Genomic DNA, 18,051 nt, shown 5'->3' with positions numbered 1-18,051 from the left:
ACCCATTTACAAAATAAGAGACAGTTTATGTGATGCAGAGGCAGACAATTATTAAAACTCTTACCGTAATAATAAATAGACATGTGCAATTCGTTTAGTTTTTTAAAAAATTTTGAAAAATTTATTAATTCCGAAATTTGGAAAAATTGAAAATTCGGAATTCGTTAATTGGAAAATTGGAAAATTCGGCAATTTGAAATTTTGGAAATTCGGAAGTTCGAAAATTGGAAAATGCAGAAAATTCGCAAATTCAAAATTCGCAAATTCAAAAATTCGGAATTTCGAAAATTTGAAAATTTGGAATTTCAGACATTTGAAAATTTGGAAATTCAGAATTTCAGGCATTTGAAAATTCGGAATTTCAGAAAGTTGAAAATTTGGAATTTCAGAAATTTGAAAATTCGGAATTTCAGAAATTTGAAAATTCGGAATTTCAGAAATTTGAAAATTCGGAATTTCAGAAATTTGAAAATTCAGAATTTCAGACATTTGAAAATTTGCAATTTCAGAAATTTGAAAATTTGCAATTTCAGAAATTAGAAAATTCAGAATTTCAGAAATTTGAAAATTCAGAATTTCAGAAATTGAAAATTCGGAATTTCGGAATTTAGGAAATTTGAATATCCGAAAATAAGAATGAAAATCTGAAAATTCAAAAGAATGAAAATCTGAAAATTCGGAATTAAAAAATTCGGAAATTTGGAATTAAAAAATTTGGAATTTCGAAATTCGAAAATTCGAAAATATGAATTTTCTGAATTTCAGAGTTTCTGAATTTTCAAATTGACGAATTTCCAATAAAAGCAAAAAAAACAAAACAAATTAAACAAAAACATACACATTTTTTTGTCAGTGCGCATGTCTAATAATAGACTGATGAACATGTGAGACTCGTTCACTAAGTAGTGACTACTCCCCCCTTCTCCATTTAAACAAAAGAAGAAGAAAGAATTACATTTTTTTACATTGTTTTTAATGAATGAAGCAACAAATAAGTTGATTCATTCATCGGAAACATTGTAAAAAGAACTGTCACTATGTACCTATGAATGACGAGTGCGGGAATCTTGTCCTAGCACCGCATAGTGAAACTCTTCTACAGCGTACAGAATAAACAAAGTCATCTCATGGATTTCGGGCGGAATGGGGTAGTAGTCTACTTACAAGAAAATGTTTTTTGCCGTTTCTTTTTTTTTTTATATATACTTTTTAATTGCTCATTAGCATATACTGTACATGATAAGACCCCGTTTACCACCTCGCTGTAGCAGGTAAAGTGCAAACAAATCTCTCGAACTTTGAAACACATGTCCGAATCTAACAGAAAAAGGTGTTACTATAGCGAGGGCCCGAAGGTCACCCAGAGATTTCACCTGTACGCTATTGTATGTTTGCGAGGCAGAAGATGCTGTTCAGGTGATAATACCACTTAAATTCCAGTATACAGTGCCTTAAAGTATTCATACCCCTTGACATTTTCCACATTTTGTCATGTTCCAACCAAAAACGTAAATGTATTTTATTGGGATTTTGTGATAGACCAACATAAAGTGGCACATAATTGTGAAGTGAAAGGAAAATTATAAATGGTTTTACATTTTTTTTAATGAATATATGTCTGAAAAAGTGTGTGTGGGGGGGGGGGGGCATTTATATTCCGCCCCCTTTACTCTGATACCCCTAATTAAAATCTTGTAGAACCAATTGGAACCCTGGTTGAGAAACCCTGATCTAGTGGAACCAATTGCCTTCAGAAGTCACCTAATTAGTAAATAGAGTCCACCTGTGAGTAATTTAATCTCAGTATAAATACAGTCATTCTGTGAAGCCCTCAGAGGTTTGTTAGAGAACCTCAGTGAGCAAACAGCATCACGAAGGCCAAGGAACACACCAGACAGGTCAGGGATAAAGTTGTGGAGAAGTATAAAGCAGGATAGGTTATAAAAAAAATCCCAAGCTTTGAACGGAGCTCTGTTCAATCCATCATCCGAAAATGGAAAGAGTATGGCACAGCTGCAAACCTACCAAGACATAACCGTCCACCTAAACTGACCGGCCGGGCAAGGAGAGCATTCATCAGAGAAGAGGTCCATGGTAACTCTGGAGGAGCTGCAGAGATCCACAGCTCAGGGGGGAGAATCTGTCCACAGGACAACTATTAGTCGTGCTCTCCACAAATCTGACCTTTATGGAAGAGTGACAAGAAGAAAGACATTGGTGAAAGAAAGTCATAAGAAGTCCTGTTTGCAAGAAGCCATGTGGGGGACACAGCAAACATGTGGAAGAAGGTGATCTGGTCAGACGAGACCAAAATTTAACTTTTTGGCCTAAAAGCCAAACGCTGTGTGTGGCGGAAAACCAACACTGCACATCATCCTGAACACACCATCCCCACTGTGAAACATGGTGGTGGCAGCATCATGTTGTGGGGATGGTTTTCTTCAGCAGGGACAGGGAAGCTGGTCAGAGTTGATGGGAAGATGAATGGAGCCAAATACAGGGCGATCTTAGAAGAAAACCTGTTAGTCTGAAAAAGACTTGAGACCGGGGAGGAGGTTCACCTTCCAGCAGGACAACGACCTGAAACATCCAGCCAGAGCTACAATGGAATGGTTTAGATCAAAGCATATTCATGTGTTAGAATGGCCCAGTCACAGTCCAGACCTAAATCCAATAGAGAATCTGTGGCAAGACTTGAAAAGTGCTGTTCACAGACGCTCTCCATCCAATCTGACAGAGCTTGAGATATTTTGCAAAGAAGAAGAATGGGCAGAAATGTCCTCTCTAGATGTGCAAAGCTGGTAGAGACACCCCCAAAAAGACTTTTGTCTTTAATTGTAATTGCAGTGAAAGGCGGTTCTACAAAGTATTGACTCAAGGGGGCGCCATACAAATGTACCCCCCACACTTTTCACATATTTATTTGTAAAAAAAAATTGAAAACCATTTATCATTTTACTTCCACTTCACAATTATGAGCCACTTTGTGTCGGTCTATCACATAAAATCCCAATAAAATACATTTACATTCTTGGTTGTAACATGACAAAATGTAGAAAATTTCAAGGGGTATGAATACTTTTTCAAGGCACTGTTACATGTGGGTTAGCACAAAATAAAGAGTCACTCCATCCATATTTGATATATTTGAATATTTGGTAGATGATGTAAAACTAAACCATGGATCACTGTGAATGCGGTCCAACTGTGATCTCCAGACATGAAGTTTCATTGTGATCACTGGACATAAGGGGCTTCACTCACAAAAGCAGATTTATTTAGGTGGTGCCACCTGATGATGTCACCGGTTGGCCCAGCCCCCTTGTGACATCACTGACTGGGGGCATGCTGTCAGATTGCGGGAGCCTTCGCCAGGAGAGAAGCCTTTTCTTTTATATTGGGTACGCGGGAGCGGGCGGGCATTGTGATTGACAATGGATCTACAGTGTTTGTTAAGGACGCCAGCTGCCGCCGACGATAAATCACTGCAGGCCTTCACTACTAAAATCCAGTACATGTGGTATTTTTGTAGCATTTTTTTTTTTTTGTGAATGCCCAACATAAGGTCCTATTGTGATCATCCTGCATGGACTTCAGCTCCCGCTGTGATCACAAGGCTTATGGTACCTTGTTGATCCCTGTGCATGGGATCTCCCTGTGATCACTGGGCCCAAGATCCCATTGTGATCGCCAGACATGAGGTCATCCCATCATGATCACAATGCATGGACCTCATTCTTTCAGTCTTTGGTAGATGATGCAAAGCTAAACCATGGATCACCGTGAATGCAGTCCAACTGTGATCACCAGGCATGAGGTCCCATTGTAATCATGGTGCATGAGATCCCATTGTAACCACCAAATATGAGGTCCCATTGTGATCTCCGGACATGAGGTCTCATTGAGATCGTGTAAGGATCTCATATTTTAGTAGATGATCTAAAGCTGAACTATGAATCCCTGTAGATATGGTCCAACTGTGATCATCGGGCATGAGGTCCCATTGTAATCATGGTGCATGAGATCCCATTGTAACCACCAAATACGAGGTCCCGTTGTGATCTCCGAACATGAGGTCCCATTGTGATCGTGTATGGATCTCATATTTTGGTAGATGATGTAAAGTTGAACTATGGATCCCTGTAGATATGGTCCAACTGTGATTATCGGGCAAGCAATCACAAGACTTTGAGGTTTCCGTTGTGATCACCAGGCATGTGGCCCCATTGTGATCAGCATTAATGGACCCCGGTCTTTCAGTTTTTGCTAGACGATGCAAAGCTAGCCCATGAATCACTGTGAATGTAGCCCAACTGTGATCACCAGGCCATGAGGTAGAGTTGCCCCCTCATCCCTTTGAACCCGAAAACATATGAAATACACAGGTTCTAAGGCTAATTTAATGCCGATAAGGCACCAAGTGGGTTTGATTACCACCTTAATCAGCTAGAGAACCTGTGTAATTAATATGTGTTCGGTTTTAAAGGGATGAGGTGGCAACTCTACCATGAGATCTCATTGTGGCCACCCTGTACAAGGTATTAAGGCAGCCACACATGGATCAAAATTCAGCCTGTTCAGCAGGGACTGGCTGAATTTCGATCCATGTATGGGCTAGCTGGTTGTACACAAGTAGACCTATATTGATCAACTTGTGTACAACCAGCTTGTTGGCTTTTTCCCGAACTATGCTGGAGGACCCATTCTAATCGTTGTCCATGAGTTCCTATTTTAATCACCAGATATGAGGCCCCATTGCAACCAATGGATATGAAGTCCCAATGTGATCACAACATGTGGACTCCAGTCTTTGGTAGTTGATGTAAAGGTAAACTATGGACCCTCAATTCTTTCGTACTGGCCTTGGGGGTTCTTTTGATGGTAACTGTCATGAGATGCCAATATATCCTATTTATGTCTGTGTAGGTCTTCATTTACCCAGGTCATGTTATAGCTTGTAGTAGTTAGTTACATTCAACTGAACTTTAACTGTAAGCCCTTGTATACACGGTCGGAGATTCCGACAACCAAATCCGAAGAGGTCCGGAAGTGATGTTGCATACACACGGTCGGACTAAGTTGTCGGAAAATCCGATTGTACATAACGTGATGACGTTATTTCGTTAGGACGGGACTACGTTCAGGCTAGTAGCCAATAGCTTTGGTCTAGGAATTTGATCTGAGCATGCGTGGCACGTTGTCCGTCGGAGTAGACTACACATGATCGGAGTATGTCCGATCGGAGCATCTTGTCGGAAAATTTTACCGGCAACTTGGAAAGATTGGTACGTCGGATTTTCCGACGGAAACAGTCCGATGGAGACCACACACAGTCGGAATATCAGACAAAACGGTCCGATAGGACACACTCCGACGGAATCTCCGACCCTGTGTACAAGGGCTAAGACTGAAGATGTTTTTTGCAATTCATCCAAGTGGCTTCCTTAGCCTTCTCAATATTCTCTTTATAACCCAACATAAATCAATCAACTGCATAGGAAATTTAGCAAATATAAAATAGCAAATATAAAATAAAATGCATATTTTATATAAAGATATCAAGATATATGGAGGTGTGTGGAGATGGTTATATAAATATATAAAGTATCTCACAAAAGTGAGTACACCCCTCACATTTTTGTAAATATATTATTTTATCTTTTCATGTGACAACACTGAAGAAATTACACTTGTCTACAATGTAAAGTAGTGAGTGTACAGCTTGTATAACAGTGTAAATTTGCTGTCCCCTCAAAATAACTCAACACACAGCCATTAATGTCTAAACCGCTGGCAACAAAAGTGAGTACACCCCTGAGTAAAAATGTCCAAATTGGGCCCAATTAGCCATTTTTCCTCCCCGGTGTCATGTGACTCATTGGTGTTACAAGGTCTCAGGTGTGGATGGGGAGCAGGTGTGTTAAATTTGGTGTTATCGCTCTCACTCTCTCATACTGGTCACTTGAAGTTCAGCATGGCACCTCATGGCAAAGAACTCTCTGAGGATCTGAAAAAAAGAATTGTTGCTCTACATAAAGATGGCCTAGGCTATAAGAAGATTGCCAAGACCCTGAAACTGAGCTGCAGCACGGTGGCCAAGACCATACAGCAGTTCAACAGGACAAGTTCCACTCAGAACAGGCCTCGCCATGGTCCACCAAAGAAGTTGAGGTCACGTGCTCAGCGTCATATCCAGAGGTTGGCTTTGGGAAATAGACGTATGAGTGCTGCCAGCATTGCTGCAGAGGTTGTAGGGGTGGGGGTTCAGCCTGTCAGTGCTCAGACCATACGCCGCACACTGCATTAAATTGGGCTGCATGGCTGTCATCCCAGAAGGAAGCCTCTTCTAAAGATGATGCACAAGAAAGCCTTCAAACAGTTTGCTGAAGAAAAGCAGACTAAGGACATGGATTACTGGAACCATGTCCTGTGGTCTGATGAGACCAAGATAAACGTATTTGGTGTCAGATGGTGACAAGCGTGTGTGGGGGCAACCAGGTGAGGAGGACAAAGACAAATGTGTCTTGTCTACAGTCAAGCATGGGGGTGGGAGTGTCATGGTCTGGGGCTGCATGAGTGCTGCCGGCACTGGGGAGCTACAGATCATTGAGGGGACCATGAATGCCGACATGTACTGGGACATACTGAAGCAGAGCATGATCCCCTCCCTTCAGAGACTGGGCGCAGGGCAGTATTCCAACATGAAAGCGACCCCAAACACCTCCAAGACGACCACTGCCTTGCTAAAGAAGCTGAGGGTAAAGGTGATAGACTGGCCAAGCATGTCTCCAGACCTAAACCCTATTGATTATATGTGGGGCATCCTCAAACAGAAGGTGGAGGAGCGCAAGGTCTATAACATCCACCAGCTCCGTGATGTCGTCATGGAGGAGGGGAAGAGGACTCCAGTGCCAACCTGTGAAGCTCTGGTGACCTCCATGCCCAAGAGGGTTAAGGCAGTGCTGGAAAATAATGGTGGCCACAAAAAAATTGACACTTTGGGCCCAATTTGGACATTTTCACTTAAGGATGCACTCACTTTTGTTGCCAGCGGTTTAGACATTAATGGTTGTGTGTTGAGTTATTTTGAAGGGACGGCAAATTTACACTGTTATACAAGCTGTACACTCACTACTTTACATTGTAGACAAGTGTCATTTCTTCAGTGTTGTCACATGAAAAGATAAAAGAAAAGATTTACAGAAATGTGAGGGGTGTACTTACTTTTGTGACATACTGTATAGAGGGACAAATACATAAAATATGATTTCCTTTCTGCTTAATCTTTTGATGATGAACAATGCATAGCCTCTCTTTATCTTCTACCCAGCATGAAATGGGCAGCCACATAAAACAGTCAACTGGCACCGGAGATTTAGCACAATGTACAAAGATATCAAGGCCTGGGAACATGCATTATATATTCATGAATGGTATTCTTGTGTTTTTGGGGAATGGATTTTAGTACCGCCCCTGTCCTATTGTTATTATTCACGAGGAAAACAGGATGGCATCAATGGTGATGTGAAGAAGAACATTTTGGTATAATAAAGACTATTGGGGTGGATTTACTGAAGGCAAATAGACTGTGTAACTTTGCAAGCGCACTTTCTCCAAGGCTTAGTAAACGAGGGGGAGCTCTGTTGGCTTTGATCATCCAATCACATGCAAGCAAAAATGCTGTTTTTGTTATTTTCCATGCACATGATTGAGTATTCTTTAACCACTTGACACCAGGAAGATTTACCCCCCATCCCCTTCATGACCAGGTCATTTTTTGTGAGTTAACCATCAATTACGCAGTCGTGCGACGTTGTACCCAAATAGCATCCATTTTTTGTGAGTTAACCATCAATTACGCAGTCGTGCGACGTTGTACCAAAATAGCATTTTCTCATTTTTTTTCCTCACAGATAGAGCTTTCTTTTGGTGGTATTTGATCACCTCTGCGTTCTTTTGTTTGTTTTTTGCGCTATAAAAAAAAAGACCGTAAATTTTGAAAAAAAATATTTTTTTTTACTTTCTGCTATAAAACATATCCAATAAAAAAATGTAAAAAAAATATCAAAATGTATTTATACATTTAGGCCAATATGTATTCTGCTACACGTTTTTGGTAAAAAATAAATAAATCTGCGTATATCGATTAGTTTGCATGAATGTTATAGCTTCTACAAGTATGGGATATATACTGGAATTCGTATTTATTTATTTTTACACTAATAATGCCGGTGCTCAGCGACTTATAGCGGGACTGCACTATTGCGGCGGATAATCTGGCACTTTTGACACAGTGCAGGAACCAGTGGCACTAATAGTGACCGGCGCTACAAAATATACGCGGCTACGGGCAAAAGTTTTGAGAATGACACAAATTATAAATTTTCACAAAGTCTGCTGCTTCAGGGCTGGTTCACACCACAAAACTGCACTCCAAATACGTTCCGAATGCATTTCTTGCATGCGCATTTTTAACGCATTCTGGTGTGTTTTAAGCCCCATACACACTATCAGATTTTCTGCTGATTTTTTCCTTCAGATTTACCAAAACCATGTAGTAGAAGGGCCTGCCTGATTGCATACACATTGAAATGCCTAAGGTTTGACCTCATATTATATGGTTTTGGTAAATCTGATGCCGCGTACACACGGGCGGACTGTATGGCGTACTTAGTCCGTCGAAACACATTTCAGCGGACAGTCCGCTCGTGTGTGGGCTTCAGCGGACTTTTTCAGCGTGCAGTCTGGCGTACTAAGTATTTTCGGATTTTTCGAAATTCTGTCCGTCGTACTTTGGTTTCAGCGGACAATCCGCTCGTCAGTAGGCTAGTTCGACGGACTAAGAATGGCGCATGCTCAGAAAGGATTTACACGGCGGAAGGGTGCTTTGCTGTGTATTGGACTTCCTATTTCTAGTCCCGTCGTACGTGCTGTACACGTCATCGCGCAAGCTTTCGATGGACTGTTTGTGCATCCGTGTGTGGTCAAGTCCGTTCAGTCGAAAGTATGACGGACTGTCCATCGGATTGTATGACGGACTAAGTACGCCATACAGTCCGCCCGTGTGTACGCGGCCTGAAGGAAAAAATCTGCAGAAAATCTGATAGTGTTTATGGGGCTTTAGATGCCTTTTTTTACGCCTTTCCGAATGAATTCCAGATGCTTTTTGTCTTTTTTTTCCCCTGTTTTTTTCCCACTGTACTGGGGTCTGGTGCGCTTTTGATGCGTTCCGGTGCAATTTAGTGCATTTTTCATGCATTTTGCTGCTTTCTAGTACAGTCCAGTGCAGGAAAAATGCAGCATGTTCTGCTTTTTATACTGGAACTCCCTGGAACCGACCGCACTAGTGAGAACTAGGCCATTGGAAACCATATAAACCTACTTTTCATGTGTTTTTGATGCAGAAAAATAAACTCACTGGACTGCGTGTGATGTGAACTGGCCCTCAGCGTTTTGAGATCTTTTTGTCAGATGTTACTATGGTATACTGAAGTATAATTACAAGCATTTCATAAGTGTCAAAGGCTTTTATTGACAATGACATTAACTTTATACAAAGAGTCAATATTTGCAGTGCTGACCCTTCTTTTTCAAGACCTCTGCAATTCCCCCCCCCCGGCATGCTGTCAATCAATTTCTGGGCCACATCCTGATTGATGGCCACCCCCCCCCCCCATTCTTGCATAGTCAATACTTGGAGTTTTTCAGAATTCCTTTTTTTTTTTATTCACCCGCCTCTTGAGGATTGACCAGGGGCGTAACTATAGGGGGTGCAGCAGTTGCGTCTGCAACTGGGCCCTGTGCTGCAGGGGGCCCATGCAGCCCCCTCTACATATGGCCGGCAGTAGCATAGGCAGCTAGGGGTACCAGTGCACCATGCACATGGGTGGCTGGAGGTGGAGGGTGACTAGCAGAGCTCCATGCTCAACTATCGCACTGGCTGCTCTTTAGTTGTGCATTTCCTGCATGACCTGTGTCCTCGGCCGGCTCCTCAGAGTACCCCTCTCCTGCTCCATGCATTGCCGCTCAGTCCGATGTCTGTTCTCCCCAGCCACAGTGAAAAAAAAAAACTACTGATGCCAGTGATGGAACTACAGGGCTCAAAAAGGTCATATCTGTGACCACGCCCTGGAGTTCCACTGCCGGACTCGGAGGGAAGGGAACGGGCTGGGGTTCAGGGGGGCCCTTCATGGTTTCTTGCATCGGGGCCCTGAAGGTTCTAGTTATGCCACTGGGATTGACCACAAATTCTCAATGGGATTAAGGTCTGGGGAGTTAAACAACACAACACAAACCCCCTGCGCTCGGGAGCTTAGTCAAAGTGTAAGTGGTGTAGCCAACCCTTCGGATAAAATATGGAATGTCAGCGGTCTTGCTGCCCTCCTCAAAACAAGGGATATCCTTAGAGCTGGAACTTTTGGAAAGAGAAGTGCAAAAAATTATTATTGCGCTACCCTGTAAAAAAAAAAGATGCCCCAGTAGAAGTCCTAGTAGGACGAAACGCGCAGGACTTGGTTTTATCACTCCCATTTTATCTGTATGTTGGTTTTTATGAAAATAAACACCCTATTTTTTTGATCTGCACCATTGGAAGCTTTTTCCTTTTTTTTGCATATCCTTTGTATTATATGCCTGTCAGACCTTTCCATCTGGTCATCTATGGCTCAATGGCTGGTTCCATCATTGTGGCTCCATTGGGAAAGTACTGGACCCTGGAGGATATTGTTGATTGCTTCTCTGATTGATACTTCAGGATCCTCCGAACTGTTCCTGCGATACCGAGGTTTTGGTTACCCATGCCCGTCTGACCTGGTGTTGCCGACATCCAGGTCCATTGGTTCCAGTAAGAGTACCCATTCTCATTTTGTATCGTTGTCATTTGCTACGGCTACAAACCCCGTTGCTCCAGGCTACTCATATGAAGAATCCTCTGTTTGTGGTTTCCTGGCTCCTTATATGAACAATCCTTCATTTGTGGTGTACCTGCCACTTCTTGGGACTGACGCAATTGATATTTATTATTTGTTTCCCATTGTTTTAAAATTGGGACTTATTCACTTATAGATTTTATCACTTATATATATGTTAATTTATGTATTTACACAGTTTTCTAGCATTGTTTTTTCATTAGCGCTACATTTCCACCTACTCATATAGAAAGAGAAGGAGGACGCACCGACCTTGTGCATTACCATAGATAAAATATATATTAGATAGAAAAAGCAAGAGTAATAGTCACAAACAAACATTTAAAAAAAGGCCTAACAGTGCTCCAACAATTTGGAACCGTGTCTGTAAACACCTGCAACCTGGGCCGGATGTTAGGAGGAACCAGATGGCATCGCAACCGGCTTACGTTTTATGAGGGAGTATCCACTTCATCAGCGATAACTGGTGAAGAGGGTACTCCCTTGTAAAGCGTAAGCCGGTTGCGATGCCATCTGGTTCCCCCTAACATCCGGTCCAGGTTGCAGGTGTTTACAGACATGGTTCCGAATTGTTGGAGCACTGTTAGGCCTTTTTTTAAATGTTTGTTTGTGACTATTACTCTTGCTTTTTCTATCTAATATATATTTTATCTGTGGTAATGCCCAAGGTCGGTGCGTCCTCCTTCTCTTTCTATATAATTAAGGTCTGCGAAGTCTCCTGGCCATGGACCCAAAATTTCGATGTTTTGTTCCTCAAGACACTTAGTTATCACTTTATCCTTATGGCAAGGTGCTCCATTGTGCTTGGAGAGGCATTGTTCCTCACCAAACTGTTCTTGGATGGTTGGGAGAAGTTGCTCTCGGAGGAGGTTTTTGTACCATTCTTTATTCATGGCGGTGTTCTTAGGCAAATTTGTGAGTGAGCCCCACACTTGGCTGAGAAGCGACCCCAAACATGAATGGTCTCAGGATTCTTTACTGTTGGCATGACACAGGACTGATGGTGGCACTCATCTTTTCTTCTCCGGGCAAGGTTTTTTTCCAGATGCCCCAAACAATCGGAAAGGGGATTCATCAGAGAAAATGACTTTGCCCCAGTCCTCAACAGTCCAATCCCTGCCTGGACCTTCTGCAGAATGTCAGTCTGTCTCTGAAGTTTTTCCTGGAGAGAAGTGGCTTCTTTGCTTCCCTTCTTGACACCAAACCATCCTCCAAAAGTCTTCTCCTCACTGTGCGTGCCGATGTCCTCACACCTGCCTGCTGCCATTCCTTAGCAAGCTCTGCACTGGTGGTGTCCCCCCCCCCCCCTCCCCCCGATCCCGCAGTTGAATCATCTGTTGGAGACGGTCCTGGTGCATGCTGGACTTTCTTGGGGGCCCTAAAGCCTTCTTCACAGATGCAGTGGAAATGTTTTTTTATATGATTAAGTTCATTTTCATGACAAAGAGGAACTTTTCCATTAATCACAATTCATCTGATCGCTCTTCATAACATTCTAGAGTATATGCAAATTGCCATCATAAAAACGGAGGCAGCAGACTTTAGGAAAAATGTATATTTGTGTCATTCTCAAAACTTTTGGCCGCGGCTGTACTAATGACACAGACCGGAAGGGGTTAAAAATCAGGGGTGATCAAAGGGTTAAACGTGTGCCTAGCCAGTGTTTATTTGTGTACTGTGTGTGCTGCTTTTACTAGGGGAACGCCAAAATCCATCCCTTCCCCCTCTGTCAGAACATAGGCAGAGCTCCATTCTGAGTCTCTGCCCGATGATCGGCAGGTGCTGATGGGCATCGAGTGCCCGACACCCTCAGATCGGCTTCTGCTGTGAATAATCACAGCAGAAGTGACAAGCACGTGCCACCCCCCCCCCCCCCCCCGCGCGTGCAGGCGGAAGTGCAGGATCATGTACAGGTGTACTCATAAGTTTACATACCCTGGCAGAATTTATGATTTCTTGGCCATTTTTCAGAGAAGATGAATGATAACAAAAAACTTTTCTTTCACTCATGGCTGGTGTTTGCCTGATGCCATTTATTATCTATCAACTGTCTTTACTCTTTTTAAATCATAATGACAACAGAAACTACCCAAATGACCTTTAACAACAATGACAACTTGAATTCTTTTGTGGTATTTGTGGATGAGGCTCTTTATCTTCTCAGATGGTAAAGCTGCCCATTCCTCTTGGCACAAAGCCTCCAGTTCCTGTAAATTCTTGGGCTGTCTTGCATGAACTCTACATTTGAGATCTCCCCAGAGGGGCTCAATGATATTGAGGTCAGGAGACTGAGATGTCTCCTGACCTCACGCATGCTCAGAATAAATTACAAGACTAAAGCTATTGGCTACTGGCCTCCTTATAGACGCGAGTAGAGGAGAGCCAATTGGTGGCTCTCCTGACAGGGGGGTCTGCGCTGATTATTTATCAGTGCAGCCCCCCGTGGATGCCCACACTAGACCACCCGAGAAGCCGCCAGGACCACCAGGGAAGGGGGCAACATGTGGATGGCCAGGTATGTACCCCATGGCCATCCACATGTGCAAATGATGCCCACAAATGGGCACTGACTGTCACCATCAGTGCTGCCTATGTGTGCCCATCAGTGCCATCTGTAAGTGCCCATCAGTGCCACCTATAAGTGACCATCAGTGCATATCAGTGCCACCTATCAGTGTCCATTGGTGCCCATCACTGCCACCTTATTGGTGCCCGTCAACACAGCCATATCAGTGCAACATACTTATTTACAAAAAAGTTTAACAGAAACAAAGAAAAACTATTTTTTTTTTCAAAATGTTCGGTCTTTTTTTATTTGTTGGGCAAAAAATTAAAACCGCAGAGGTGATCAAATGCTACCAAAACAAAGCTCTGTTTGTGGGAACAAAATGATTTAAAAAATTGTTTGGGTACAGCGTTGTATGACTGCGCAATTGTCATTCAAATTACAACAGCACTGAAAGCTGAAAATTGGCCTGGGCAGGAAGGTGTCTAAGTAAAAAAATGTTTGTGTTAGGTTGTTAAGTTATTATTATTTTATTTTTTAAGGCGTAAGGGTTACATTTAGGGGTTCATGATTTCTTTATTGTTACTTAGTATTTATTGAATTTACTTATTTTTTATTAATGATTTTTATTTATTTGTGTATTTATTTTACATTTATTTATTATTATCCGTATAATAATAATAAATAAGATAAAATAAAAAATAAACACAATAATAATAAATAACCCTAACTCCTAATCCTAAGGCTCGGTTCACACAGGGGGCGACACGACTTGCCGCGTCGCGACCTGCCGCGACCTCAGGGGCGACTTGCAAATGACTTCTGTATAGAAGTCAATGCAAGTCGCCCGAGGTCGCCCAAAAGTAGTACAGGAACCTTTTTTCTAAGTCGGAGCGACTCGAGTCGCTCCTCTTAGAACGGTTCCGTAGTACAGAACGGGGGCGACTTGTCAGGTCGCGGCGCGGCAAGTCGTGTCGCCCCCTGTGTAAACCGAGCCTAACACTAACCTAAACTGAACTCAAACCCCTTACCCTAACGAAAAAACATTATAATAAATGAATAATAATAAAAGAAGAAATAAAAGCTAAAAAAAAAAAAAAAAAAAAGCTGAAATACCTAGCAACAAATGATACAACAGATAATATTTTTTTTTTTTATTGGCTAATAAAAAAACGACATAGCCCAAAAACAATGCATACAAACGCGCAAAAAAGCTCATAAAAATGCTGGAAAAGTGCTCAAAGACGCTACGCTCAGGTGTGAACGCAGCCTAAGAGAAATGTTACATTATAGCGGACACTGATAACTTCTGAATTTAATTTCTCCTTACTTCTTTGGCACAAGGTTCCCCGAAATCCTGGTGCACACTCACAGCTTCCGTCCTCGGGGGAGCACGACCCCCCATTCTCACAGTGACAAGACATGGAGCAATTGGGCCCCCAGCGTCCTTGGGCGCACACGTTATCGCAATGAACACCTGCAAGCAAAAAAAAAATTAAAAAAATCAGACCATCACCGCATAGCAAGCTAAAAATCATCTAAAAATAATAATTTTATTATTTTTTATTTTTTTTAGTTACAACTGCAATTCCTGTTAAATGATGATTATTTCCCATCACACCTTTTATTTCCTTTATTAATGTTATTTTTGTATAATTTGTTCATGAAATATTCTGGAACATGAAATGGAGAAAATATCATTGTGAAAAGAAGTCATGTGAGGATTTACTTGCTATGCATGGCAGCTGCCAAATTGCCTGAAAGATAAAAAGGTCAAATATGAAATAAGTAAAATGACCGGACCAAAAGAATGGCATTTTATTGTAAACCTGGCCCGGAATCAGCAAGGACTGACCTCTGCAGGAAGGATCTCCCCGGGGGCCCCATTATGCTCCTCCATAGTAAAAAAAAAAAAAAAAGATCGCATTGCCTAAAATATTCCATGAAAGTCTCGGAATATCTGCGACTCCAGAGACAGGATGACGAGGATGCAGTTTTGTATCGGATTTACCAAGAGATTAACCTAAAGACCACGCTGCTCCGGGCGTGCATGAAATCACAATTGGGGCTGAAACAACAAATCGATAACTAATCGATTATGAAATGAATCGATTACTATTTTCATAATCGATTATGCCAGTAACATAATGAGGTTAAAAAAAAAATGAAAACGAGCCCCTTTATCCTCTTCAGCCCCGGAAGATTTGAAGATTTTACCCCCCTTCCCGACCAGAGCGCTTTTTGCGATTTGGCACTGCGTCGCTTTAACTGACAATTGCGTGGTCGTGCGATGCTGCACCCAAACAAAATCGACGTCCATATTTTTTTACCCCCGCAAATAGAGCTTTCTTTTGGTGGTATTTGATTGCCTCTGCATTTTTTTTTTGCGCTATAAACAAAAAAAGAGCGACAATTTTGAAAAAATAAAAAAATGAAAAAAAATATATAAATATTAAAAACACATTTTTTTTTTATAGATCTGTAGATCTGTTGATGCTGCCGGGAGCCTATTGTTGCTGGGTGGGGGATTTTGTTGTGGGTGGTACATTGTTGTTAGGGGGATATATTTTTGCTGGCTGAAGGGGATCTATTTTACTGCTTTTCTTGATATCATTACCAAACTCCATACAAATAACTTAGCACCACAAAATGATGCTTGGTTCTGTAATGTCTAAAAGGGGTGGTACTGGGAGGTGGGTAGGAGATGGAACCAAAGGATGGTGCTCGGAGGTGGGTAGGGGGTGGGAAAAAGGGGTGACTCAGAAAAGGGGAGTTCCTGCGCCTATTGTTTGAGAAAAAAAGCCCTGGATGTCTCACTGAATTGGTTGGTCCAGCCGTGAAATATACATACATAATTTCTCTGGAAGCATACTCCTGAAGAAGCGGTTATACCGCGAAACATGTTGACAACCTCAACATTCAACATTCTGTTTCCTTTCCTTGGATGGATGCACGTCTAACTGTGCAGTTCTCCTTCAGAGATTCAAATTGATGTGTATTGTGTACTCCCTCTTCTTAGGACCATTTTTAATCATGTTTTTGTCTTAATAAATTTATATATTTTTATACAACTGTAGCACTGACCCCCAAAGGAGCTGCTGGTTTTGTGGGGCTTACTGTTACCTTCTTGACCTCGTCTCTGTCTAGGGTTTCCCGTGGTAGATGGCCCAAAGAAATGCAGAAACTGACATTGGATCTTCTTTTGAGTTATTTATTTAGAAGATAAAACAGTCTCTTAATGAAGAGTAGAGGGTTAGGAAAAAGTTCAGGTACTTTTGGAACTGCAAAAATCTAAAGTCTCTTATAGAAGAAATCCAGAGATTAACCATTTCACAGCTGGATTCTCACAACCTCCGGATAGACCTCCTCTCACTAGGCCTAGCAACCGCTTGGGTGTTAGGTAAAGCAAAATCTCTGCCACAGACTTGGATTTGAATTACTTGAGTGTAACCGAGGGTCATGGACAAATTTAGAGAACTATCATACGGTATCAGTATTTCTCAGCCGGTCTGGCAATACCGTAAGATTGTAAGTCCATGAAGTGTCCTTAAAATCAGGGGGAAATCGCGGGTGCGTTTTATACGCCGATCCTCCACGATTTCTTTTTGGGCTCTTGGTGGCTTTCAGCCGCCTTTGGCCCTTCTCGCGGCTTTCGGCCACCTTCGGCCCTTCTCGGCGGCCGAAAACCGCCTAGTACAGCCGAAGGAGGCCGCAAGCCGCCTAGTACAGCCGAAGGCGGCCGAAAGCCGCAGAGGAAAGGCCGAAGGCGGGCGAAAGCTGCCCAGTACGGCCGAAAGCCGCCCAGTATGGCCGAAGGCGGGCAAGAGCTACCGGGCGCCGCCGAGATACACAGGACATCTCGGTGGCGCCATTTTCAAAAATAAAAGCTGACAACGATGCACAAGGCTACAATGATGGACAGGCTGCATGACGGACAGGCTGCATGACAAGGCTGCATGACGGACAGGCTGCATGACAAGGCTGCAATGACAGACAGGCTGCATGACAAGGCTGCAAATGACACTGACGAGGCTTCAGATGGACACTGATAAGGCTGCACTGATAGGCATTTAAATGTAAGTTTTTTTTCCTTAAATTTCCCTCCTAAAAGTTTTTTTCCTTAAAATTCCCTCCTCAACTTGGAGTGCGTGTTATACGCCGATAAATACAGTAATTTGTCTCTTGCACTTTGTTCACATCCGGAGTGTCGAATCACCAACTTCTGCCTTAAAACCGCCGCTCGTTCGGCACATTTGTCTCTTTTGCTTGAGAACGTCCGGCGACGGAAGGGCGAAGGACTTTCAAGCTCGCCATCAAATTTCCTCAGCTCTGCAATATTTTTTATTTATTTTTTGCATTAACTCGAGCCGGTTTGAATAAAAAAAAAAAATAAAAAAAAACGGCGAGTAAGCCGAGTGAGGGAAAGCGACTCGCAGCCTGTGTAATGATTTTCACTCACTCGCAGTAATCCTCAAACTTTCAGCCGCCGAGGCAGATTGAAGCCTCGGTAATTACAATGCGGTACCTGTTCTGCTCCGATGGGGAGGGGGGCGCATCTCCTGAGTAACACGTTAATCCACTCTCTGCCTGAGGTCTCTCCCCCTGTGTTTATCCCAT

The 18,051-nt window shown here is 42.5% G+C and overlaps 1 protein-coding gene across 4 annotated transcripts in view; it reads right to left on the bottom strand.

The window, feature by feature from the left end:
* Positions 1 to 18,051, bottom strand: part of LOC143958211 (multiple epidermal growth factor-like domains protein 11) — a 970,559-nt gene that overhangs the window by 172,293 nt on the left and 780,215 nt on the right. For all 4 annotated transcript variants that reach the window (XM_077467688.1, XM_077467691.1, XM_077467690.1 and 1 more), the window contains one exon: positions 14,765 to 14,911. In XM_077467688.1, the coding sequence (XP_077323814.1) occupies positions 14,765 to 14,911 (147 nt within the window). The remainder of the gene's footprint in view (positions 1 to 14,764; positions 14,912 to 18,051) is intronic.

This window comes from Lithobates pipiens, unplaced genomic scaffold, assembly GCF_037356315.1.
Source record: "Lithobates pipiens isolate NorthernLeopardFrog02 unplaced genomic scaffold, aLitPip1_a1.2 Scaffold_6, whole genome shotgun sequence".
Lineage (NCBI taxonomy): Eukaryota > Metazoa > Chordata > Amphibia > Anura > Ranidae > Lithobates > Lithobates pipiens.
This window is presented reverse-complemented; position numbering and strand designations above follow the sequence as displayed.